Consider the following 24,996-nt stretch of genomic DNA (forward strand, 5'->3'; position numbering starts at 1 on the left):
GCGCTGCCAATGGAGGTAAAACGCATCATATATTCAACAGCCAGCCCCGTATTTTTTGCATTTATTATTTGTAAAAACATCAGTTTGTCACTGTTAAATGTACTAAACATTGTACTGGTAACGGAAATACACCATAATATGAACAAAAATCCATACCGTGATTTTTGCATTGATTACTTTTAAAAAATACATTTGGTTACTGTAAAATGTACGGACCATTGCGCTGCCAATGGAGGTAAAACGCATCATATATTTAACAGCCAGCCCCGTATTTTTTGCATTTATTATTCGTAAAAGAATCAGTTTGTCACTGTTAAATGTACTAAACATTGTACTGGTAACGGAAATACACCGTAATATGAACAGAAATCCATACCGTGATTTTTGCATTTATTACTTTTAAAAAATATATTTGTTTACTGTTAAATGTACGGACCATTGTACTGATTACAGATATACACCATAATATAGCTAACAGCCAACTCTGCAACTTCTGCAAATATTATCTATTACCCATATCCCTGGTGGAGGCCGCTAAGGTATTCAAAAAGCTCCTTGCTGGCAAGGCGACGGGGGTGGATGAATTCGAACTTTGCCCATTCATTAAGTGGTTTGAAAATCAATGGAAAATTCCAAACACTTTTTGCATAGTGAACTATGGATTTTTGACCATATTCGGCCTAAATACGCCCAGAAAACAATGGACTAGGAGGCTGAAATTTTCAGTCAATCGACCTCTGCCCATTCATTAAGTGGGATGAAAATCAATGGGAAATTCCAAACACTTTTCCCATAGTGAACTATGGATTTTTGACCTAATTCGGCCCAATTACCCATAGGAAACAATGGGCTAGGACCCTGACATTTTCACAGTCAATCGACCTTTGGCCAGAGATCAAGTGGTATGAAAATCTATCGGTAATTCCAAACACTTTTCCCATAGTGAACTATGGATTTTTGACCTAATTCGGCCTAATTACCCATAGGAAACAATGGGCTAGGACCCTGACATTTTCACAGTCAATCGACCTTTGGCCAGAGATCAAGTGGTATGAAAATCAATCGGTAATTCCAAACACTTTTCCCATAGTGAACTATGGATTTTTTACCCAATTCGGCCTACATACCCATAGAAAACAATGGGCTAGGACCCTGAAACTTTCACAGTCATTCCACCTTTTCCCACAGATTAAATGGTGCGAAAATCAGTTGAAAATTGACTGTTTATTTCACCCAACAGAAAGGATTCTAACCCAATGGTACTTATGATCCGAAATGGCCTTCACCAGTCTTTTCTCTCAATTTTTACACTTTAAATCAAAGTAGAAATTTGAATCCTTTTCCTGTTAAAAGAGGGGCTAGTGAATATGAATTCCCCCAAATTTTACGGTCGTAGCTGCAAGTTAAGGTACCCAAACACAGCCCCAAAGGTCAAAATTGAGGCATATAGCCTTATTTTTCGGCTTTTTTTGGCAAGTGAGAAACGGGCCATTAAATCTTAGTGAAAGGTTGAAACTGCCTGAATTTTGTATTAATCATTCCCCTGTAATAACGTAATGCAGGATCTAAAGCAAGATCTCTGCAGACCCTTGGGAAAGCTAACTTATGTTAGCAGCATGCTAATGACTTGAATCCAATTGAGCCTTTAAGAGGGTCCTCTTTTGTCCATCATATGTGAATATTAGGACAATAAGCCATTTACAAGTGTTTTCAAATGCACCCAACAGAGATGATTCGAACCAGATGGCACCAGTTTTCACCAGTCTTTTCTCTAACTTTTTATACTCTAAATCAGGGTAGAGATTTGACTCCTTTTCTCCTTCAAAGAGGGGCTCGTCACCATTACCTACCTATAATCTGGACTTCGTAGCTGCAAGTTAAGGTCCCCAAAAACAGCCCCAAAGGGCTTAATTGATGCCTTATTCCCTGAGTGGATTTTTTGACATATGCAAGAATGGCCATAATCTCTCAAATATGGGTCCCAGAACCCACAGATTCTGGACACACATTGTGGACTAGGCCTACAATGAGGTCACCTGAACAGAATCCCTCTAGATTATCTAGAAAAGATTTTTGCCTGTATGACACTCAGACCTCAGCATGGTGTACACGTCCTTAAGGCGTACACCCTGTTGTACTCTTGGTGAGATCAGACCAACTTTTACTTCTAAAGATGTCAGAGCCCTGCTTTTTTAATATGTTGTAGACTTGTTTGAAAACTCCAGAGTTACCTCTTCTTGTGGACAGTCGTAAACGCATACGTTTAGAAACGATGATATAAACACCCACGTTGTCTTTACTAGCAGCTGTTGTTCAGTTAAAGTCTGCATTTCTGCAGAGGAAGCAGCTGTTATTGGAGCGATTAGCGAGCAGCGTGTCCAGCGACGTTAGCAGACCTACGGAGCGGCCCCGTCTGAAGTCACGTTAACCTAATTCATGATATAGATTAGACCACATGGGATCACCTTTCGGTTTGTTTTTTTCCACATGGAACTATACATTCTGCCATTTCTCCTCGACTCTTTCCGCTTTGAGTCACTCAGCAGTGATTGTCAGAGCTAGCTGCACCACAAACAAACAGTCGGTTTGGACACCTGCATTTACTTTGACAGTCTTTTATGTTACAAACACTGAAGCGCATTCAAAAAACATTTGTTTTTTTGTCGATCATTACAGGCTTACATTTATGATTGTATTCAGAGCTGAACTCAAAACATTCGAGGCTTAAGACCTGGCAAAATGATCTTGCTACGCCACTGGTACACGCAGGAAATATTGTCTAACTCGTGCACGCAGTGTCTCATGGTCACAGAAAGCACAGCCGCGGCAACTAGAGTCCTGCTAGTACCCTCGACGTGCGTGAAGGTGCGAGGGCCCGATCAATGTTGCTTGCATTCATTATTTGTAAAAAAGACATTTTGTCAAGGTTAAATGCACTAACCATTGTGCTGTTTTTGTAAATACACTATAATATATAAAATATAACACTGCAGTTTTTGCAGGTTCTATTAGTAAAAAGAAATACATTTTGTCACGGTTAAATGTACGAACCATTGTGCTAATAATGTAAATATACCATAAGATAAATTTGAAGGCCAACACTGTAATTTTTGAAAGACATTGTCAGTTTCAACAGTCAGAACTAATATTTAACCAACAAACAAAACAATAAGTGCTAGATGCAAACTAGTCTGCTTATTCAAAGCAGTAGAGTAACCTTCCATAAGTTTTCCTTGTTTTGTAATCCTTTTTTGCAGAGCATAAGTTGCATCTCACCCCATGCCCCACCTCTCTTTTGATCTCTGTTGGTTAGTATTTTGTAACATTGCAGGTGCTTGCAGGTGCAGATCTCGCGACAGTTTCAAGGCACCCTGTGACATCTATTCCTAATGTGTGTGCAGTGCACCCTATATGATCATACTGTTTCACTGTTTAGCGATTCCCCCATGACACTTTAAGACCAACAGGTGCCTGTCTCAGTGAATAACCTGACCAAATGTGGTGGGAACACAGAGAGACAGACAGACAGAGAGAGAGAGAGAGTGAGAGAGAGAGAGGGACGGACGGACGGAGGCGGCAGTGATCAGACCTACACAACAATTTAAAAAAAGCAACGGTTGGAGGCTGAACTTTTGAACTCATTTCAGCGCCTTTTCTGCGCGCTCAGGCAGCACGTTACTGATGATCAACGGCCTGACTCCTGGAAACACAACACTTCTTCTGAAGGTGAGCATGTCAGCTAGCTAACGTTACATTTGAATTTGAGGCTTTGTTTTCTGCAGTTTTGTGTCGCCCTTGCAAAAACGAGTCATTCAACGTTAATAGTAAGTTCACTTAGCTATCTAAATGAGTTGAGAGTTTACTTTTCGTGGATGTAACGTGGGTTATGGGTTTCTGTGTTAAACATTAGCTAGCTTACTTTACCAAAGGTTTGCTAGGAAAATGTTTAGTTGTCATTTCTGTGGCAAGTCAGTTAAAGCTAAAACATCGAGGGGTTATGTGCTTCATTGCAAACTTCATAGTAATGAACTACGTTGTTTATTTAAGTGCGTTGAAGCTGGTTGCAAGCAGACCTTTGTTAGATATGGAGCTATAAGGCTCATTTCTACCAGAGGCATAATGGTAACCTATCAGCTAACGTTACAGCTAAGCTAACGTTACAGCTAACGTTACTGTTGGGACGGCTGTTAACTTTACCGCTTATAAACTGTCTGTTAACGTTACCGCTTATAAACTGTCTGTTAACGTTACCGCTTATAAACTGTCTGTTAACGTTACTGCTTATAAACTGTCTATTAACGTTACCGCTTATAAACTGTCTGTTAACGTTACTGCTTATAAACTGTCTGTTAACTTTACCGCTTATAAACTGTCTGTTAACGTTACCGCTTATAAACTGTCTGTTAACGTTACTGCTTATAAACTCTGTTAACGTTACCGCTTATAAACTGTCTGTTAACGTTACCGCTCATAAATGTGCTATGGCGTTATGTGAAAGCACATGTCCAGACACAAAGTAGCTAATTATTAAAGTGAGTGGATGGTCAAATGTTTTCACGGTCAGATCTTCATTTACCGCCCACATGCCACGGAGACACAAATAGCAGACAGCAGTATTAGTGACATGTACAGAGAATCTGCTTCTCCTCAGTCATCAGCTGTTCCAACTGAATCACATGACTGTGGCCCTCACCTGCATGACTCAGAAAATGTTATAGAGACCAGCACAGATAAAGGTGATATGGATATTTCTGAAAACTTCAGTGATCTTTTTCTCTGTTTATTCTACTTGAAATTGCAGGGACAGTTTCTACTACCTTCTTGGACCAAACTAACTTCACTGTTTAAAAATGACACACCAATATCAGATGAGGACATCAGCAAAGTTTGTGAGTCTTTGAGAATTTGATCTTTTCTCTGCATGTCATAGAGGGCCAATGAGGACAGCATACTCAAGAGCTCAGTCTTTCAAAAAAGGGTTCAACTATGTGGAGCCTAAGAAAATGTTTTTAGGACGAGATGAGAACAGGACTGATATGTTTTCATATTATGTGCCTGTGAAAGAGACTTTAACCCTTTAGGCTCTGCAAAGACAATACATAAAATATTAGCTGTCTATGTATCTGATGATAATTTGCCAGTTCATGTAAGGTCTGACACAAACCACATGTCACTTGTTTTATTGTGTAGAGAGAAAGATTTCAAAACATTTGTGTTCTCTGAATTGCTAACAGACTTGAAGGATTTGGAGGAGAACGGGATCGTAGTATCAGATGAAACAGTAGTCAAAATAACCTTATATTGCATTGCAATTTGGGCTCTCATGGCATTGGTGCCTTCACTGAAAATTTCAGTCACTCGCAATATTTCTGTAGGTACTGCCTAATAATCCGATCTGAATTTCAGGGTGACGATCCAAATCTGTGCGGAGCAGAGCGCACCATTGACAGCTACAACTCTGCTGTTGATCGCCTCCAGACCCAAGATAAACCAGATGTGGAAGGAGTAAAGTTCAAGTCAGTATTCAATTCTTTGAAATACTTGAATGTCTGTCAAAAGAAAGACAATTTGTTCCATTGCTTTTGTGAAACTTCTAGGTCGAAGGCAGGTGGCATTGCTAAGAAGAATCTCCTTTAAAGTAAGTAAATTGTACACATATCTAACAAATATCTGAACATTTTAATTGGTACAAGAGCAGTTTGTGCAGATAATTAAGACAATTTACTCTAATCTTGCAACATTGAATTAATTTGCTCCTGCCACCTTTCAGACATTGCATTCAAACTCTAGTGGTTGTGGACTTGGATGGGAACAACTTGCTGGCTTTTATGACAACCAGGAAAACGGTGGGATTTTAATCCATTTAAATGCCCAAAGCAAGCAGTTGTTTTTTTTACTTTTAAAGATGATTTTTTTGTCATTCGTGTTTTATTGGACAGCAGAAGTAGAGAGACAGGAACCACAGTGGAGTGAGAGGGGATGATCTGCAACACATGGCCCAACGGGAATCAAACCTTTGTTGCTGCGATAACAATATGTGGTACGGGCTAAACCAGGTGAGGCACTGTTTTTATTTTTGAGTGTGAATTTAGCCATTTCATTTTAATTTGCAACCTTTGCATTGAAAAGAGTAAAAGTTGATGCTTGACATGATTTCATCTTTCACTTAAGAGGATGTATGTCCACCCCTTGTCTTTTTTCCCCCTTATCTTTCCAAAATCCACCCAAAAGGGGTTTGCACCTGTGTCTTTGCACCCAAGTGGGCCCTACAGTGCACTCTTATGTTTATTTGATGGTAAATGCTGGGGGTCATTGTTTCCTATTGAACTGGGTCTCCGCCATACAGTTTGATTTTTGTTAACGAGAAGGCAGTTATATTAGCTATTGTACACTGAATAGCTCAGTTATTCAAATGCAATACAACTCAACAACAGGATACAGCTTACTGTATTCTAGTTTCTCTATTTATTTTGCAACAGTAATGTAATTGATTTTAGAGATATTTAAAAGGTCTTAAAAGTCATTGAATTAAAAAAATTAAAACAAAAAATGTAGAATTGATGGAATTAATAAGATGTGCAGATACCCTGGTTGTATCAAACATGATGATTGTCTTTACACTGTGTGCACAATTAATAGGCAAGTTGTATTTTTGAGTATTAATTGTATTGAACAACTACAGAGCTCTCGGTCAATCCAAAATGTTATAAACCTCAAACCTGAATATTTAATAAAGTAAAAGTGAGGTTTTGGCTTTCTTAGGAGAATATATATGTGTGCACAATTATTGGGCAACTATTAGTGTGCACAATTATTAGACAGCTTCTTTTCCTCAGGCAAAATGGGCCACAAAAGAGATTTAACTGACTGAAAAGTCAAAAATTGTATAAAAAAAATAAATAAATAAAAGTCTTTCAGAGGGATACAGCACTCTTGAAATTGCTAAGATATTGAGGCTTGAACACAGAACCATCAAACGTTTTGTTGCAAATAGTCAACAGGGAAAGTAAACGTGTTGAGAAAAAAAGATGCAAATTAACTGCCAAAGATTTGAGAAGAATCAAACTTGAAGCTACCAGGAACCCATTATCCTCCAGTAGTCATATTCCAGAACTGCAACCTACCTGGAGTGCCCAGAAGTACACGGTGTTCAGTGGTCATAGACATGGCCGCCGTAAGGAAGGCTGAAACCCGACCACCACTGAACAAGACACATCAAGACTGGGCCAAGAAATATCGGAAGACAGATTTTTCAAAGGTTTTATGGACTGATGAGATGAGAGTGACTCTTGACGGTCCAGATGGATGGGCCCGTGGCTGGATCAGTAACGGGCACAGAGCTCCACTTCGACTCAGACGCCAGCAAGTTGGAGGTGGGGTCCTGGTATGGGCTGGTATTATTAAAGATGAGCTAGTTGGACCTTTTCAGGTTGAAGATGGACTCAAAATCAACTCCCAAACCTACTGCCAGTTTTTAGAAGACACTTTCTTCAAGTAGTGGTACAAGAAAAGGTCTGCAACTTTCAAGAAGACCATGATTTGTATGCAGGACAATGCTCCATTGCCCTGCATACAAGTACTCCACTGCATGGCTAGCCAGTAAAGGCCTTAAAGATGAAAGAATGATGACATGGCCCCCTTCCTCACCTGACCTAAACCCTATTGAGATCTTGTGGGCCCTTCTTAAACGGGAGATTTACGGTGAAGGAAAACAGTCCACCTGGGAGGCTGTGGTTGATCGTCAACAGATCAAGAAAGTGACAGAATCCATGAATTGAAGGCTTATTACTGAAAAGAAGGGGGGCTCTAGTGTCACAGATTATTTTATTTTTTTTAAATATCAATAACGTTTATTTGTAAATTTTGAGTTGTTTGTTTATTTTTCTCACTTTAACAGATAAAAATAAACAAGTGAGATGGGAACATTTTTCATTTAGTTGCATAATAATTGTGCACACTAATAGTTGCCCAATAATTGTGCACACATAGATATTCTCCTAAGAAAGCCAAAACCTCACTTTTACTTTATTAAATATTCAGGTTTGAGGTTTATTAACATTTTGGATTGACCGAGAGCACTGTCGTTCAATAATAAAATTAATCCTCAAAAATACAACTTGCCTAATAATTGTGCACACAGTGTATTGTTTGGAGGCATCTGTGTATTTAGGCTGCCTGTCGACAGAAATTAAACACATGCTGATGATGCCTTAGTGCTGAAATGTGTAGTTTTTTTACCATTCGACCTGATAGTTATTATTTTTTATTAAGTATAAAGTGCTGGTTTCTTCTAGGTCATTGGAGCTCAGTTTAACAGCAGAAGGCAGTAAATGTTTCTGTGTAGGCATCATGTTGAAGCACTGCATCAATCTAACTTTGCCTTTGTTTCTGTTTTTGGGTGCAGAGAGGATCATTCCAGTCCACAGTGAATACCTGATGGTCAACATACGAGTCCTCAAGCAGAACTGGTGAAAATACACGCTTCATGTTCCAGCTTCCTGAACTTCATGTCCATGTGAGACGCTATACCATGTTGAGTGCCCTCTTCAGTCAAGTCTGGACTCAGTGACTCATTACTCTTGATCAACTCAGGGCAAGTGGCTAATCCTTTCATGTTTATTCATGGTTATCCTTCATATATATATGGACACATGCTGTTTCTTCAAGATCTCAACACTGCTTTGTGAGTATATTGTACAAGATATTGTATCAGTTCAACCTGTTTTTCACAGAGAATGTTAGTTTCTTAAGGTATATCAATGATGATCTGTACCTTGATTTACAATCTGCTTTATTTGATATTTCCTTTGTAATTTACAATAATCAGAAGTTGACTGAAATCTATGCCAACCAATTGTATTACGTTCTATGTTGTACCGTATTTTTGTACCGTGATGTCTTATACATTGTCACTATATTTTTTACGGTAAAGTTCTGGCAACCACAGCTGCCGGTAATTTACCGTTAAGTTGCATTTTTCAATAAAATGCCGTAATGTATCATACAGTTGTACTGTGTTTTTTACTGAGAAAAACTGTAATTAGCTTCACAATATAGTTGCTGTTTATAAGGTTATTTACCGTAAACACGTTTATAACATGGCTGTTATTTCTAAAGCAAATTACCGTAAACAGGTTTATGAAATCTCTGTTTTTTTATAGTAATTTACCGTAAACAAAAAACAGTTCTCAACTGTGAAATCTACGGTTGCAAAAAATATATACCGTGATGTATTATACATTCTCACTTTATTTTTTACGGTGAATTTCTGGCAACCACAGCTGCCGGTAATTTACCGTTAAATTGCATATTACCGTAAACAGGTTTATGAAATCTCTTGTTTTTTATAGTAATTTACCGTAAACAAAAAACAGTTCTCAACTGTGAAATCTACGGTTGCAAAAAATATATACCGTGATGTATTATACATTCTCACTTTATTTTTTACGGTGAAGTTCTGGCAACCACAGCTGCCGGTAATTTACCGTTAAATTGCATATTACCTTAAACAGGTTTATGAAATCTCTGTTTTTTATAGTAATTTACCGTAAACAAAAAACTGTTCTCAACTGTGAAATCTACGGTTGCAAAAAAGATATACCGTGATGTATTATACATTCTCACTTTATTTTTTACGGTGAAGTTCTGGCAACCACAGCTGCCGGTAATTTACCGTATATTACACAGAATTTTTTTTACAGTGCAGGAAATCCGTTGCATATTCTTGCCTCACTTTCTGAGGCTCCAGCGCTCATGGCTCACACTTTACATTTCATGCTTTCAGAGGACTTGAAACGGGCTCCTCGGGCCACATGGATGTGACAGTTCATTGCTGCAGCTCTTTTGTGGGTGAGGGGAGAGCCATTGTCGGACACTAGCAAATGTTTGTTTTGCCACAAACTCAAGACAGTTACAACATCGGAGAGAGTCGCTGATAATCAAAGTGTCAAATCAACGTTCTTCTGCAGTATGTTATTCGTCGCAATGGGGAGTTCGATAAGCCAGACAATGATAAAAAGCATTTATTTCTCTATGCTTTTCACCATGTTGTGTGCCTTTCTTAAAATCAATAGTATTGCTTCACGGCACAAAGCAACTATAATCCATCAGCAAATGACTTTAAGTATGACTTTCCATCCACATCCTTAATAGGGATCAATATCTCAACATTGTATGAATGATTCACAGACGTACATACGTATATAAACTGTTCTTTTACCCTTGACTGACTATAAATGTGGAGTACTCATAGCAGTGTAGCCTTCAAGTACATTTCCAACAAAGAACAACTCAGCGTTTTCTGCCACCTCTCTTATTTTGATAAGTAAAGTGAACATCTCTCACATATGTTGTGTATTCTGTCTCCCCCCCCCCCCCCCCAGCCTCTAGACTTTGAAACAAAGAGCACCTTCTCTCTAAGAATCGAGGCCACGAACAGGAATATTGACACCAACTTCTTGAGCGTGGGCCCATTTAGTGACACGACATCAGTCAGGGTGACAGTGGAAGATGTGAACGAGCCACCCGTCTTTTCCACACCGCTTAGCAAGATGGTTGTTTCGGAAGATGCCAGGGTGGGCACCTCCATCGGGAGGGTCTCTGCCCATGACCCGGACACCTCCAACAACGCCATCAGGTAAAAATGTGCCCAACTGCCATTTCCACATGTGGAACATCTGTTCTCGTGTAACTTTTTCAGTCATAATTCACTTTTCAGAAAAGTGTACCAACACATTTTCCAGAGCTGTTTGTTAAAGAACAAATGTGCTCTTAGAATCCCAAATGAAGCACCCGAATCAAGTAATGAATGTGTTCATATTCTATTCAACTACTCCACATAATCTGCAAACGCAGAATTCATAGACCCCTTGAAAGTCCCCCCATGTGGCTGTCGCAAACACAATGCCAGATGGTGGGAAGGCCGAGGAGTGCAACATTTGCAAAAAGGGAAATGCCATCTTAAACAAGAGAAGGGCATTCCTTCAGGAGGGTCAAGGCTCAACACTTGCGTCGTGGCATTTGTGAGTCAAAACAAGCACTCATATTGCCAATCTGTGCGTTGTCACTTGAGATCCCCCTACTATTTTGCATTAATTGAATGAATATGGTGGTATTCATGCTTGGTCTGTTAGGATTGTAAGTAATCGTAATCAGAAAATCAAATTACTGCACCATTGTTGCTGTAAATTGCCTCTTTTTGCTCCTGCGACTGCTATCGGCGTCTGCAATATATTTCACTACATCTGTTGAAATTAAAATTATTGTGGAACTAATGCAGCCACAAGAGTCAAATTACATTGCAATAATACCCTTTGGATGTAGGCTAATTGAAGTTGTAATTTTCTCTAGAAATACGAGTTGCTGCGCATTGAAAGGGTGTTGTGTGCTGAGGGCCAAGAAGCAGAGAGACCTCAATTTGATCAACATATAATAGGGTTTTGTTTCATGCTATGAAGGTCCAAGTTTCTGCTGCAATTCTGAATTTCAAGTGAGCTTGAAATTCATGAGTACTTTATAAATAGGAAAACATCTTATACGTTATATAAAATATAAGAACAATTCATTGATGGTTGATTAAAGCTCTCTCTGTATCAATCGAACATCTTCAGAGTGATTTCTGTACAGTTTGATAGAAGAAATAAATAATCTTTGAAGAACTACTAAAATGTCATCAATCAATCAATACCTCCATCCAAAAGCATTTTTTAAAAGGTATGTCGGCTGTGTATATGGTTGTGTATTTTTGTCTAGGTACTCCATTGACAGAAACACCGACTTGGAGCGCTTCTTTAACGTGGACGCTCTAAGTGGGGTCATCACCACAGCCAAGCCTCTGGACCGAGAGGCCAACTTGGTCCATAACCTCACCATCTTCGCCATCGAGAGCCGTGAGTTTGCTTACAGCATTGCATTCTCAAATCCACCGAACCAGCCAGAGTTGACCGTTCACCACTAAAGCCCCCGAGTGGGTTTGTGGTTGGAGTGAAACTCACCATTTTAAGAGTTTGTAAGAAAATAAAAACAAGTATGTAAGCTAAGCAGTAAAACAGGGTTCTGATAGCATGAAATAACAGTTTGATCATACATTTTTCTTTAGAGTACTTAATGTACTAGCACTAACAAGCTCAACACTGCAACACTAGAGTTATGCTCTTTGTTTATTTACATGTCCAAATTGAGCTCAATTCTGTACATCATGCATGTAGCCATCAAGTACAGATATTATTTATTTATTTACAAGATTCTCATTTCAAAAGGAGTTGAAACTGTCAACAGTGCTCTCAACCAACTAATGGATCTCAAGTTAGCTCATTTAGCTAGCTGCAGCAGCTAATTTGCTTGCAGCAGTTGTCAGTTCGGCCGGCAAAATCGATGGTTCCTGGCTAGAAACGAGAAGCCTGTTTTTTTCTAAGCCTTTTGGAAATTAGACAAAAAATCCTCAAAAATGACTGAGACATTTGAGCGGTAAATCTGCCACCAGGGCTTAGCGAATGGTCAGATACTTGTTAGGATCTAAGGTTTCATATACTTTGTCATTGTGACGCTACTGTATCTGTCCTGTTATCATCCTCATGATGTCCTATAGCCTTCTGTGCAGAGGGCAATACAGTTGCTGGGGTTGTTGTAGGGCTGTCGGGGAATGTTAATTCACGTACAGGACAGTCGACCTCCATGTGTCCATGAGCTGGGGGGACGAGATGCTGACTAAGAGTGGGCGATCTCACCCACGGGTGAACTATGTTAATGTGATGTGAAGAAGTGCCGCCTGCCTTTTTTGATTATCTCTCAATGGCTCGAAGGACACGAGTGCCTTTTTTTTCTCCCCGTATCATTCCACTTCCATCATGCAAACACAATGGACAACAATCCACAGCGCATGATCCGCAGAGCTCTCTCGACAGCTCCGTCACATTAGTATAAGTTAAAAGAGAAGACCAGCCTGTCAGCCTGGCGGTTCCTCTGCTTTAGCATCTTCTCACTGAACACTGTATGAGAAGTATTCATTTTTCTTCAAAAACATTTTTCATCATTCTTTGCTTCAAAGATTTGTTTTTATTTACGTCAAACGGCACACAGACACACCACTCGGTTGATTCCCGAGTGTGAGCGCTTGCCTGATATAGCAACAAAGAGAAGGCAGCATATAATAATAGCCATATGAAATGGCACAACAGTCCCTCATGCATGAGGTACTGGCTTCTGACTCATAGTGACATTGGGAGCTGTTTCCAGCTGAAAACATCTTTGGGTTTACGGACTGGCTACATAATCCACTGCCCTGTATGCCTGATCACAGTATTTATAGTAAATAGGTTTCTCTCTAACTGAAGAGAGTGCAGGGACTCATCCCTGGATTCAGGGATGTTGTGCATGTCGAGCTGCAGTCACTCACATTTCATCCGCTCTGGCCAGACCGCGGCAATGACAAGAAGCCTGTGGCCCGAGGCTCCGCGCGTCCTTTTTATCACCATCAAATCAGCCGGCCCCCGAATGTCAGCGCGTCATCTCTGGCCGGCATTGGCGGCGACGCCAGGCCTAATCATCATCTTGCACTCAGACGCAGCCATCAGTGTGTGTCAGGCAGACAGAGGCGTGAAGCCCACAGTGCAAGATGGCTCGTCCGCACACGCAGCCTTTCCCCGACAACAAGCCGGCACCGAGTGTAATCACTTTGGCTGATCCACGGCAGAGGACGCCAGCTGTTGGAGGTACACTATTTCATTACAGCAGCAGTTTTTCCCCCTCCTCCTTTGCGATTAATTAAAACACATGAGAAAGATCAATATTCCATAAAATGGCCAAGTGCATCAGGGCAAAGGATTAAAGTGTTCTAAAGAAAATTTGCTGAAAGCTCTGACACGAACAGGGATTCTCTTCTCTCTCTCTCTTTTTTCCCTTCAGAGGACCCAACCCAAATTGGAAAAGGCGTCGCTCTCATCACTGTGCTGGACATAAATGATAATGCTCCGGTCTTTGCCATAGACTATGAAACCATCCTCTGTGAAAACGCCATGCCAGGACAGGTAAGACCCAGAAATGTCCCTGCAGTCTGTCCAGCTTCCCTTCCTTTTCTCTCCCCATGCTCGCTTGAAGTTTGACTCACAAAGACAACCTGCTGACTCTCAAAGCCATTAAAACTCTTTCTTGTTCCTCAAAACAAGTCCACTGCGCACATATCCACTTCACAGCTCGAGGTCATCCCAGGGAGGCGGCATCATTAGTATGAGACACATCCTTAAGATTTAATAGCAGGTATTGTAGGTGTTATCATCCATTGGAGATGTAACTCTCATTCCATACTGTCAAAGCCGACTGAATTAATGACAGTGCTTGACTCTGCCTGTGGTCCTAATCCACAATAATATCCCGACGTAATGTGATACCTCATGATGGGAAGGATGGCTGCACTGCCGTGGTTTGACTTTCCGTTCTGAGGCTTTGTGTAATTAAACGATCACCACAGAGGGGCAGCGAGGCAGAGGAGGCATCACAAAATCACGAAATAGGGACCCAGAGAGATTCGAGGGCTTTAAGACGATGTGATCCAGGAAAAGAAGGAGGGGAAAGAAGCTGCAGCCATGCGTGGCATTTTCCCCCGTGTTAGCATTCGGCTTCATTGTTGCTAAATGACTTGTGTGTCTGCGGCGGCGATTCGTCTGTTCTTGGCATTTGGAAAATACAATCAGAGGCGAAGTGTAAAGGAGGCGTGTAGACCTGGATAAGTACAATTGATCAGAATGATGCATTGTATTGGATTATGGCTATTAGGCCCTTTTAAATATGCTATTTGCATTTATATATCTCAGAGTTGTTTGTCACCGTGCTCACGGGAGGGTGAACAAATTTCATTTGCAATAATGGGAGACCATATTTCATGTCTGCATTTTTTTTTCTGTGTGCATGATGCTTGACCACAACGTGGAGCCTCACAGGTGAAGCTTTCTGGGATTTGCTTTGTTGTATTTTTCTCTTTGTCTAACAAAAAAAAAACTTAATGAAGTTCATACAATTCAGCCTACCTCGAGGTGCTTTGAGATATTGCTAAATCTATATTTAATTAATCACATTCTAGCCTTAGGGTGCAGAGTATTTGCTGAAATAAACATTGTCTCTACATTAGTTGCCATCATTATTGAAGAAAGCGTTTCTACCACAGCTGAATGTCTATCTTTGGGTAATGATGCTGCCACTTATCTTGGGATGAGTGTTGTTGCTCAGTAATATCAAATTTAGAGCATCCTATAGCAACCATCTATCATCCATCAATACAACCTGGCTTTCAAATTCAACAGATCATTTGTACATTTCTCCCCACTAGCATCTGATAAATAATGGCGCAGAGCCTATGACAATACCGAAACAAAGTAATTCCCCAACAATTCAAACCGGCCCCCGAGGACATAGCAACAGCCATGGCCCATGACAGCATCATCAGCAGGAAAAAGGTACAGCATATCTGTAATTACTCAGCTGAAGCAGACAGATTGCTTACTCAATGCCAGTGGTAGCTGAGCTGCGAGGTAGCCCCTAGGTGTAGCTATACGAGCCACTCTGCTGCAAAGTGAGGAGCTGTTGGTGACGGAGACCTCTGTCCTCATCCACACCGGCGAGGTTTTGCTGCAATCAAATTCTCTCCATGTAGTCCTGAAGTGGTGCAGTCGTCGCACGAGCTGCTGTAGCTACGAGCTAGTTTTTTTTAACATGCTAATAGTTTGTGTGTCTGTGGTTGTGGGTGGATTGTTTTTAACCTCCTTTATATTCAACTCAAGAGAAATGTTCCAAAGAATATCTGACTGATGAATATTGACAATTGAAATAGCTGCAGCGGGTATTTAGTTAGCTTAAAATGTATTTAGCTGGTAAGGTAGTTAGTTAGTTAGTAACTCGACTTGGATCTACCACTCATAGCTCAAAAAACTGAATTTTAATGAGAAATAAATTCTGGGAAGTAATTATAAAATACAAACAAGCACTGGGTAAAAATATCATCTCTCACTGTCTCTGTCGCTCTGTGTTTGATGTTATCACATGGTGGGGAGACACTTCTTTGTGTGAATTAACGACATTTGAAATGTGTTTTATATTAATTGCTTACATCTGCGTGATCATGTGTGTCGATACATATTATAAAACATTGTTAAAAAATATGGAGGATTGCTGAGATCGGATTTGCTGAGTGGAAAAAAAAGAATACATATTAAATGACATGATCAATACAAAAAGCACAAAAACACAATATTTCAAAGATTTCATGTGAATGTTATACATTGATACGTGATTTTCAGATATTTCACGTGTGTAATTTCCCAAAACCAATGTTTTTTTATTGTGAGTTTTTATTCCTATAATCACAATAAAGCTCAAAAACCACATCTGACTTCATGACGTGTGTTTTACGTGTAATATATTTTGTACATTTCACCCGTGAAATCATAGGCCAATATCATGAAAATGTATAATGTACAGTTAAGGAAATAAAATGTAAATTTGTGTTTCACTCGTGATGTGCGCTTCCTCATCTCCTTCACCTTATTGCTCCTTCAGACAAGATGTGCTCTTATTTTAATTTTTCTCTTATCCAATTTCTATTAAATCCCACTCAAATACAGCCTTGTGTTTAGGCATCACTGAAGTGCACCAGCGGGATTGCACCTTCAGTCTGAATAATGACGGCAGGCAGAATGGAAATTTCATGATGAAATTTACACCCCAAAAACGCATTCAGAGCAAAGGGAAGGAGAGAGGTTGACATTTCAATGCAGAACCCAGTTTGAATTACAACTAGGTGTCGGCTGTCTGTTAGCAGACAGACTGGTTGGACTCGTAAACCTGTCAGATTCCTAATTAATTAAAATGCTCCTGTTGTGTACTGTATGTCCGGCTGTAGCGCCGAACAGTGGGCTGTACTAACTGTGTTTGCTTCCCTGTAAAGTGTTGTTAGAAATCTCAGGCCGCCCACTGGCTGTCACGCCCATTGCTTATTCACAGCTGCGACAAAGATGAAATAACAACATTTGCCAGTTGGGGCCGGGGTTGACTCTGTGGCTCTGTAGCACAGATTAACAGGGAGTGCAGGGATGGAATAACCTGCCATTTTTCAGGCCTAATTAAGGCAGTCTCGTGGCACTGGCTCTCTCCAGAGATGCCACTTGTTACGGATCATCGGTGCGTCTGTCTTCTGCCATAATACTAATTGATATTATGATGGGGTGGACAGGGCCGGGGCAGTAGGGATGGCAGGGAGGGTGGGGGGAAGGGGGGGGGGGGGGGTCACGTTGTACAATCACTTCAGTGTAACCATTACATACATGAGTGGACTTGGCATTCTGCTGCCCCCAATCTGCTCCACTACCCCTCCCTGAACTCCTGCAGCCTCCCCGAGGAGGCCCAGCATCCTCCCGAGGTTCATGAATGTTGGGTAGTCCGGAACAGGAGTTTTCAAACTGGGAAACAGGGGAGAGACGTGAGGCAAAGATACTTTGTTATGAGATTTTCTAAATATGTTCTAAAAAATGTATCCAGTCGGGAGTTGTGGACATCCATGCACTGCAAACATTATACCTTCTGTTTGCGTTCCCCAAAGTGTTATAGGAACTATAGTTCCAAAAGAGCATGATTATCCCACAAATAAAACTAAGACAAAGAATTATTGTAAGGAGTTAAAAAAAAAAAAGCCTTTATATTGAAATATTGTTTATGCCCCATCAACATGGTTCTACCTGGAACACTGACATTATGACTTTGTGTACATGTACTTGCCCTGTGTTACAAACATGTGGATATACTTTGAAAACTCTTAGTCAAGAACATTTAAAGTGTCTTCTCCCCCCCACTTTTCCCAAATCCAAACTTTACTCGACACCTCTAAACTACTGCCTCGGCTGTCAACATCAGTCACACAAACACAAGAAACATCTTCACACCTCCAGTCTTCATTCAAATTATCAGTTTATTATGAGTGTTGCATCAAGGTGGGAGATGAAAACAGATATGTCAAGACGCAGAGGGACGTGGAAGAGATTAGTGCGTGGCAAGCGTACTGTCTGTTCTATAAAAAGACAGAGCATGGAGAAAATGTAATCTCAGATCTCACCAGGAGATCACTTTAGCCTCGGCGGCTTCGGCTCGTCGGGACGAGGCCAACGAAACACGTATTAGGACGAATCACAGCAAATGATTCGGCCAATCAATGTGAAATGAGAGAACCGGCTTATTTGTTGAATTGTACATATCGACTGCCATCACAGAGTATTTGTGTGAATGTGTATGTGTATGTGTATGTGTGTAGGTGTGTGTGTGATGACAGCAGGGTGACATGTGTGCGCGGGTGCTGTTGATTCGTTGGTGCACAAAGTTATGGGTGTCACACGGGTGATGTTTGGGTCGTCGATGTCATAGGAAAGGTGTGAAAAATGCAGGATCACCTCTCCCTTCCCTTCCTTCCTTCCTTTCGTCAACACAACCCCCCCGGGGGGGGGGGCAGCTGCCGCCATGGCAACAACTGCCACCTATTTGATGCGATGCTTATTTATACTCTTAGTTCAACTTTTTAAGTGGCTGGCTTGATTTCGACGTGTGACTCATCAGGTTGACTATATCTGATAACTACAGTCTTATTACAGACAATATCAACACGCTGCAGATTTTTAGAGGAGTAAAGGAGTCGGTTTTAAAATGCAGCGTATTTACTCTGCTGGTGTCAAAGAGTGGAAAGTATTATTCAAGCTCGTTATCTCTCAGATTTGTTCACACACCAAAGCCTCTCTGTCTAGCCATTCTACATTAGCTGGCATTTCTTTCCTCATTATAGAGGCCACATTTCTAGCTGTCTCTCCAGCGAACGTCGCAGTCCTACGTCGCACCACAGCTTTACGGAGGCTTTGTGTCAAAGGTGCAAGGGATTATGGTCATAGTAGTTCACTGAGATACTTCAGGTGTTTGGGATTGATTAAATCACGGATGTTCGAACTCCATACCGTTGAAAACACACACATTTTAATTGGCAGGATTTGATGTTTGTGGAAGTTTTGAGTGAGCAGTCAGTGTTTGCTTTGTGAAGGTTCAGCTCAATCATCCAGGTGGTACGTAGTCTGGAGAAATGTGTGACCAAATTGCCAGACTGAAGTCTTCAATCAAAGATGATGGAATCAGTAGTTGGCATTGGATTAAAGACGGAATTGTTTTTTGATTGTAGTTGAAGCTCATTTGCGGGACTCTTGATATCGGTATGATGCCTGAACTTTCATACCGATGCCTTGTGGTGGAGAATATATACGTAAACAGTTATTTTTCATTTAACAGGATATGTTAAACAGCTCATTGCATATTCTTTAAACTTTGCCTGATTAAAATATCTTAAGTGTCTAATTTTTACTGTTTTATTTTAGGAAATGTCTGATCGGAAACAAATAAACGGCACATCTGTCCAAGCATTCAATCTCAAATGTGACACTTGACACGTTTTAATACTCAACACTATGAACACATTCCAGTTCAGAGTTTGTTCTTTTTTTGTTGTTTGCAAGCTACTTTGTACTTTCCCATAACATGGTATTACGGGAATTTAGTTCCGTAAATACTGACATACAGTAACTTTCAGCAGACGCTCCGTGCCTCTTAAATGCCCACTTCTGTCAAAATCCATCCTCCAGTTTGTAACTCAAGCTTTCTGTCAATCCAGATCATCACAACACAACTGTTTCACTGAGCTGAGTAGCCCTGCTCTTGGCAAGAAAACTTAAAAAAACATATTCAAAAACAAAAACAATATGGAAAGGAAATATCCCTCTTTGGTTGATTGCATGCCAGTGATAAGGGTTCGCAGGTTGACATTAGAGTCAATAATTCATCGATTTGTACATCATTATAAGATCATTTTAAACTCCCACATATTACTTAAAAATCCGGTATTGTAGGTAATGCTTTGTTTTAAGACGAAGCAAGTCAAACATTTAGGGAATCGCTGTTTTAAGACGCTGTTTATACCCAGAAAAGTTTTTTACAATTTTAAATTGTTTTGGCTTTTTTTGCCTGTACTGAGTGTCCAAAGGCTTTCAACACACAGTAGATGTCCCTACATTTGAGATAAAAGCAGAAAATATAATGCCAGTCACTGCAAGATGACAATCTTTGCACTACCGATGAATGTGTATGGAAGTGTGTGTGTGTATAGCCCTGTTGTTTGCACATTCTCCTCCTCCTCCTCCTCCTCCTCCTCCTTCTTCAAAGCGACAAACAGAGACACCTTTGTCCTTTTTATATCCTTTTTGATCTGATCTGTGCAGCCGATGTGTGAACTCAAAAAATACCTCTAATTCGGTGATTCATGGGCCTCCTCAGTCTTGCCTTGCGACAGGCACCAGTCTGCCGCCGCCGTTAATGTCTTTCCGCCAGAATTTATGTCGACATCCATGCCTCTCTCCTCCTGTCTGCTACTCAACCCATTAGAGAATTCCCCACCAAAGGTTCTCAGGAATGCCTTGCATCAGAGCCCCACTAATGAAAGGCATTATACATTACAAAGTGTTTGATTTAAGGATGATTTACAGTCCTTTCCCTCAGCAGAGGGAAATAGAAACCTTACCAGAGATAAGCTCCCGAATCCATCTGCAATATTCAAAGGACATCAAAGGGTTGAGATTGTGTATAGGATTCATCGTCAGTGTAAGAGCCACAAAGCGAGGTTTCTATCAGATTTCCATAACAGAGTGAGAGGCATGTGAGTTATTATGATCCCAGAATCAATGGCAGCTTTCATGATATGTAGTCGGGCATGCACACACTGCATGTTTATGTGCTCAGTGGTTGTGGCACCGATGTGGTGCCGACACAAACATCAATTCTGTCTGTATACCCAGATATCCCCAAACGTTCTTGAGCTGGAGCAGATAACCTCTTTGCATTTCTGCTTCCAGTATGAATTCCCCTTGCGCTGCAATACCAAACAGAAAAAAAAACAGACTTTATGATTACTTTGGCTGATGAAATAGCAACTATTTTAATTTTGTTAAGAAACAAGAGTAAAATATTCATGAATTTTTCACCCCGCCTGCCAGTTTTAATAATTGGCAGGATGTCGTTTGCCACCTACACCAACCCCTAATACCTGACAGCTTGTAACCAGCAGCAGTTAATCACAGCTGACAACTGATAATCCATGTCTCAGCGCTGATGGATCATTTGCTTTTTATTTTTATTTTTTTCTTCCTCGCCGCTTGTTATTTAAAAATTTTTTTTTCAGAATTTTGTTTTTGCCTTGATGTTTGTCGCAGAGCTGCTTGTTGCTGGGAGATGTGATAATTTAGTGTGAATTGCTTCTAAGAATCTCTTGGATCACGTCCACGGGTGTGAGTTCCTAGATTGCCTACAAAAGGATTCAGGAGGTTTGATCTAAATTTATAAGGACACTGCTGCAGTAACTCCCACTTTGATGGCCGTCGTGGTGGCTATCATTTCTCGTCCATATGGCGTGTTTGTGTGTGATATGCTCCTCCTGTACAGCATGTACCGAGTGGGATTTTTCTTTTCCCCCCTTCTTACTGCATCTAAGTGCTGCTGCACAGAATAAATAAAAGCGTTTTTTAATTTATTTATTTGCAAAAAGAGCGCACTTGATTTTCAGACAGCACGTTTTGTATGCGTGAAAATAATCATTACAGCACATGCTGGTGGGTGTAAATAAATTGGATTATTTGGTAATTTTGATTTCCTGCATTATTTATAGATGTCAACACTGCTATACAATAAAAGGGAGGAAGATTCTCTGCAGTCCGGAGTTCAGAGGCAAAATAAAGTGGGCCGAAAACAAATAGCATCCACTTGTTAACTCAAAGATATGAATGCTTGTCTTGCATCGCCTCGAGCAACAGCAGTTCTTATCATGAGTCATTTTCATACTTGCATGAATGAAGTGGGAATGTCTGACTGCATAACATATGCAGGAGCAGCAACAACAGTCAGACGACTAACCTGACATTTAGTATATGTCGGGTTAAAAATGGTGATCAATCCAGGCAGGTGCATGTGACTGTGCGTTAGTGATGAGGGTAAGAAGAATGTGTGTAATATTCATTAACCCTTTAATAGTCTTCGCAAGTGGAGGAGCACATTTTGAGGTGCATGTGATATTTTGTTGGAAAGCTAGTGAACCAAATGAAAACGTCTCAAGCACTTGGTTGAAGTGAGTTAAAATGTATATGAAATGATAATTCCCAGAGTTTCACAACAGTTTTCGGAACCAGACCTTGATGATAATATAGTCACTACTGAGGTAAATCCAAAAAAATAAATGTTTCTTGTCATTGCCCAAAGGAACTGTGTAATGCAAAAAAAATAAAATCCATCGGGGTTTTTTCTGGGTTGGGCTATTAATTCACAACATGGATGTTATGGTCTGAGGTGTGGGGACAAAGAGAATAGTTGCTGGACAATAATTTGCTTCAGAAGAAATCACTTCCCAAAAGAAAACACTTCGTCCCTAAGAGGTTGCCAAGCTCTTGCCAAATAAGCACTTACTGCACTTGAAGAGATAAATGACACAAAACCACAGCCAAACATTATAAAACAAATCCTTTCCATCAATCACAATCAAGTTGATTTTCTCTAGTTCACTCACACCATTGCTCGGCTTTTTAAGAAAGATTTACAGTTCCATATAAATAACTTTATGACGGACTGAAAAGTGATGCAAATACAATGCTTTCCTTAAACTGATAGTTCTTACCGCATGCACACATTGAACAATTCACAGCTTCAGTTAACACCTAATCTGCCAGTGAGATCCAATAAAGATCAGCAAGATAAGTAATCTTGAATGTCTTGTTGTTTTACCTGCTGTCCTCAGGTGATCCAGACCATCAGCGCAGTCGATAAGGATGAACCTCTGAGCGGCCACCGCTTTTATTTCGCCCTTGCTGCACCTGTGGCCGGCAACCTCAACTTCACCCTGCGTGATAACAAAGGTGTGACAACCCGTCTGTGTTATTGCTGAAAACATACCTGGTGTTACTGCTGTTTTGTGATCATCTGTGTTTAAAATGTAGACATTTTCATATGTTGCAGAACAATTCACACAGAAATCTGCAAGTCCAGGGAATCTACAAAAGTCCTCAAAAGCATTGAATTCAATATCACCAAAAAAAAAAAAAAGACCATAAAGATATCAAAAAGTAAAATATTGAATTATTTTCTCTGGCCTGTTGTTGGCAGTAATGTTAGTTTAGCTGAAGCCACAGTATGAAGCTTCAGTCGTCTTAGCTTGACAAATCAAGTCAATGTTTTTCAAGGTAAAAGTATTTTTAGTGGACTTTTGTATTCATTTTGCTGCAGAAACCCTGGAGTCAGTCACCAATTAAAAGATTATACTACAGGTCTACCACCTTGTCAAAGACCCACGCGTCAGATCAACCCTGTTGCATTCAGCTGCTAAATCAAAGGCTCCCTTGAGAAAATTGCCAGTGGCCTTCGGCCTCTACAGATAAAGGGTGTTGGTCAAGTTAGGTACGGTCTATTTGCTGCTTACTTCCCTTCGAATTGAGCCTGGCAGCAAAGCAATTGATACTTTGGCCATTGCTCACTCTGGCTCTCTCTATATCTGCCCCGGATCTGGTCACAATCTACTCTGCAATCTGACTCAGGAGAAGAAGTTACAGACTAACTGGTGCCCCCCCGGCGTGCCTGGCCGTGCCAAATGAAACCATAATTCTGCCATGACAATGCCCTCACTGCCCTTTTCTGTAATTCTTTATCAAAACTGAATGCAAAAACAAACTTTCCGCAGCAACTGGAGTGCTTGAATCCACGACAGCAGGATCTCTATGTACTAGATCACAGAATAACTCTAACCTTAACGCACCGGCTGGAAGCTGCCTTTGTACCATAATGATTTGCTCACCACCTCCACGCAAGGTAGTGGATGAATGAAGAAAATGAGCTCCTCATATAGGAAAATTCTGCATATAGCTTTAAAAATACATAATAATGCTGCCAGACTCCATCACAATCCCCACTGATTTATGCTTTTGTGTAGAGCCGATGCACTGTGAGGTAAATGCCCTGTCTGTTTTTTCCACTGCTGTAATGGCATATTGTTCTCCTCTGGCTGCCTCTTTGTCTCTCATACGCTGAGATTTCATATACATTTTTTTTACCATCAAACCAAAGCTGTTATTAGCCAACAGGTGGTCAGAACCAGGCAGAGACGCCACAGTGTGTCATATAATGAATTGTGTTAATGACACCATCTGTTGGCATTCCTGCTTTTAATACTGTAAAATCATTTCAAACTGCACCAAAGCACAGCAATCATTGCAGAATAGACGTTGAACCTCCTGCTAGTCATACACATGCAGTTCATTGTTCATTTGATGCCATTTGAACTTAACAAATTTGCAAATTAAACACAGCTGTCTATTACAAGTGTGATCAATGTATGTTCTTCTTCTACTTTGCAGACAACACGGCTTCAATACTGACGAAGCGGGGTGGTTTCAGGAGACGGGAGCAGGCTATGTATCGGCTGCCGGTGTTGATCGTGGACAGTGGAAGTCCTGCGTTAAGCAGCACGAACACACTCTCTGTGCGGGTGTGTGACTGTGACTCTGACGGCGTGGCCTTGTCTTGTGGAGCTGTGGCTTACACTGCGACTGGCCTGAGCACCGGCGCCCTCATGGCTATTTTAGGGTGCATCATCACGCTTCTGGGTAAGATCTATATGACCTCGGTGTCGGAGGTAACGACAACTTGTGTGTTGTTTTTTTTGATGTAGCTGAAGAGGTTGTTATAAAGTGATCTTTACTGTAGAGGTGATCTTTTTGCAGCTTTGGTCGCTACTCCTATCTGATACCAAGACATTTTACTCAACAATTTTATTGTAGTTGCTCACCAAAATAACTTGGTGTTTGTTCACAACTTGTCTCGTCATGGTGTTGCTTATATTACCTGGCAGTGGTGGAAGAAGCATTTCGATCCTTTACTTATACAAATACCACAATGTTA

At 40.6% G+C, this 24,996-nt stretch overlaps 1 protein-coding gene and 1 long non-coding RNA gene across 7 annotated transcripts in view; both read left to right on the top strand.

Moving 5' to 3' along the window:
• Window positions 1–24,996, top strand: part of LOC142937625 (cadherin-7-like) — an 86,526-nt gene that overhangs the window by 53,683 nt on the left and 7,847 nt on the right. For 3 of the 4 annotated variants that reach the window (XM_076080653.1, XM_076080652.1, XM_076080655.1), the window contains 5 exons: window positions 10,383–10,636; window positions 11,752–11,888; window positions 13,903–14,024; window positions 22,844–22,961; window positions 24,453–24,701. In XM_076080653.1, coding sequence (XP_075936768.1) covers window positions 10,383–10,636; window positions 11,752–11,888; window positions 13,903–14,024; window positions 22,844–22,961; window positions 24,453–24,701 — 880 coding nt within the window. The remainder of the gene's footprint in view (window positions 1–10,382; window positions 10,637–11,751; window positions 11,889–13,902; window positions 14,025–22,843; window positions 22,962–24,452; window positions 24,702–24,996) is intronic. The other variant, XM_076080654.1, reaches the window with a different exon arrangement.
• On the top strand, window positions 4,390–8,758 carry LOC142937627 (uncharacterized). 3 transcript variants are annotated; one of them, XR_012949425.1, is made up of 6 exons: window positions 4,390–4,889; window positions 5,407–5,516; window positions 5,598–5,638; window positions 5,771–5,846; window positions 5,943–6,056; window positions 8,405–8,758. It is a non-coding gene; the product is annotated as an uncharacterized LOC142937627 (long non-coding RNA). The 3 variants fall into 3 exon arrangements; XR_012949424.1 differs by lacking the exon at window positions 8,405–8,758 and having other exon boundaries at window positions 4,436–4,889; window positions 5,940–6,841; XR_012949423.1 differs by lacking the exon at window positions 8,405–8,758 and having other exon boundaries at window positions 4,439–4,889; window positions 5,943–6,841.

The sequence above is a fragment of the Anarhichas minor genome, unplaced genomic scaffold (assembly GCF_050575085.1).
Source record: "Anarhichas minor isolate MPS153535 unplaced genomic scaffold, ASM5057508v1 ptg000074l, whole genome shotgun sequence".
NCBI classification, from domain to species: Eukaryota; Metazoa; Chordata; class Actinopteri; order Perciformes; family Anarhichadidae; genus Anarhichas; species Anarhichas minor.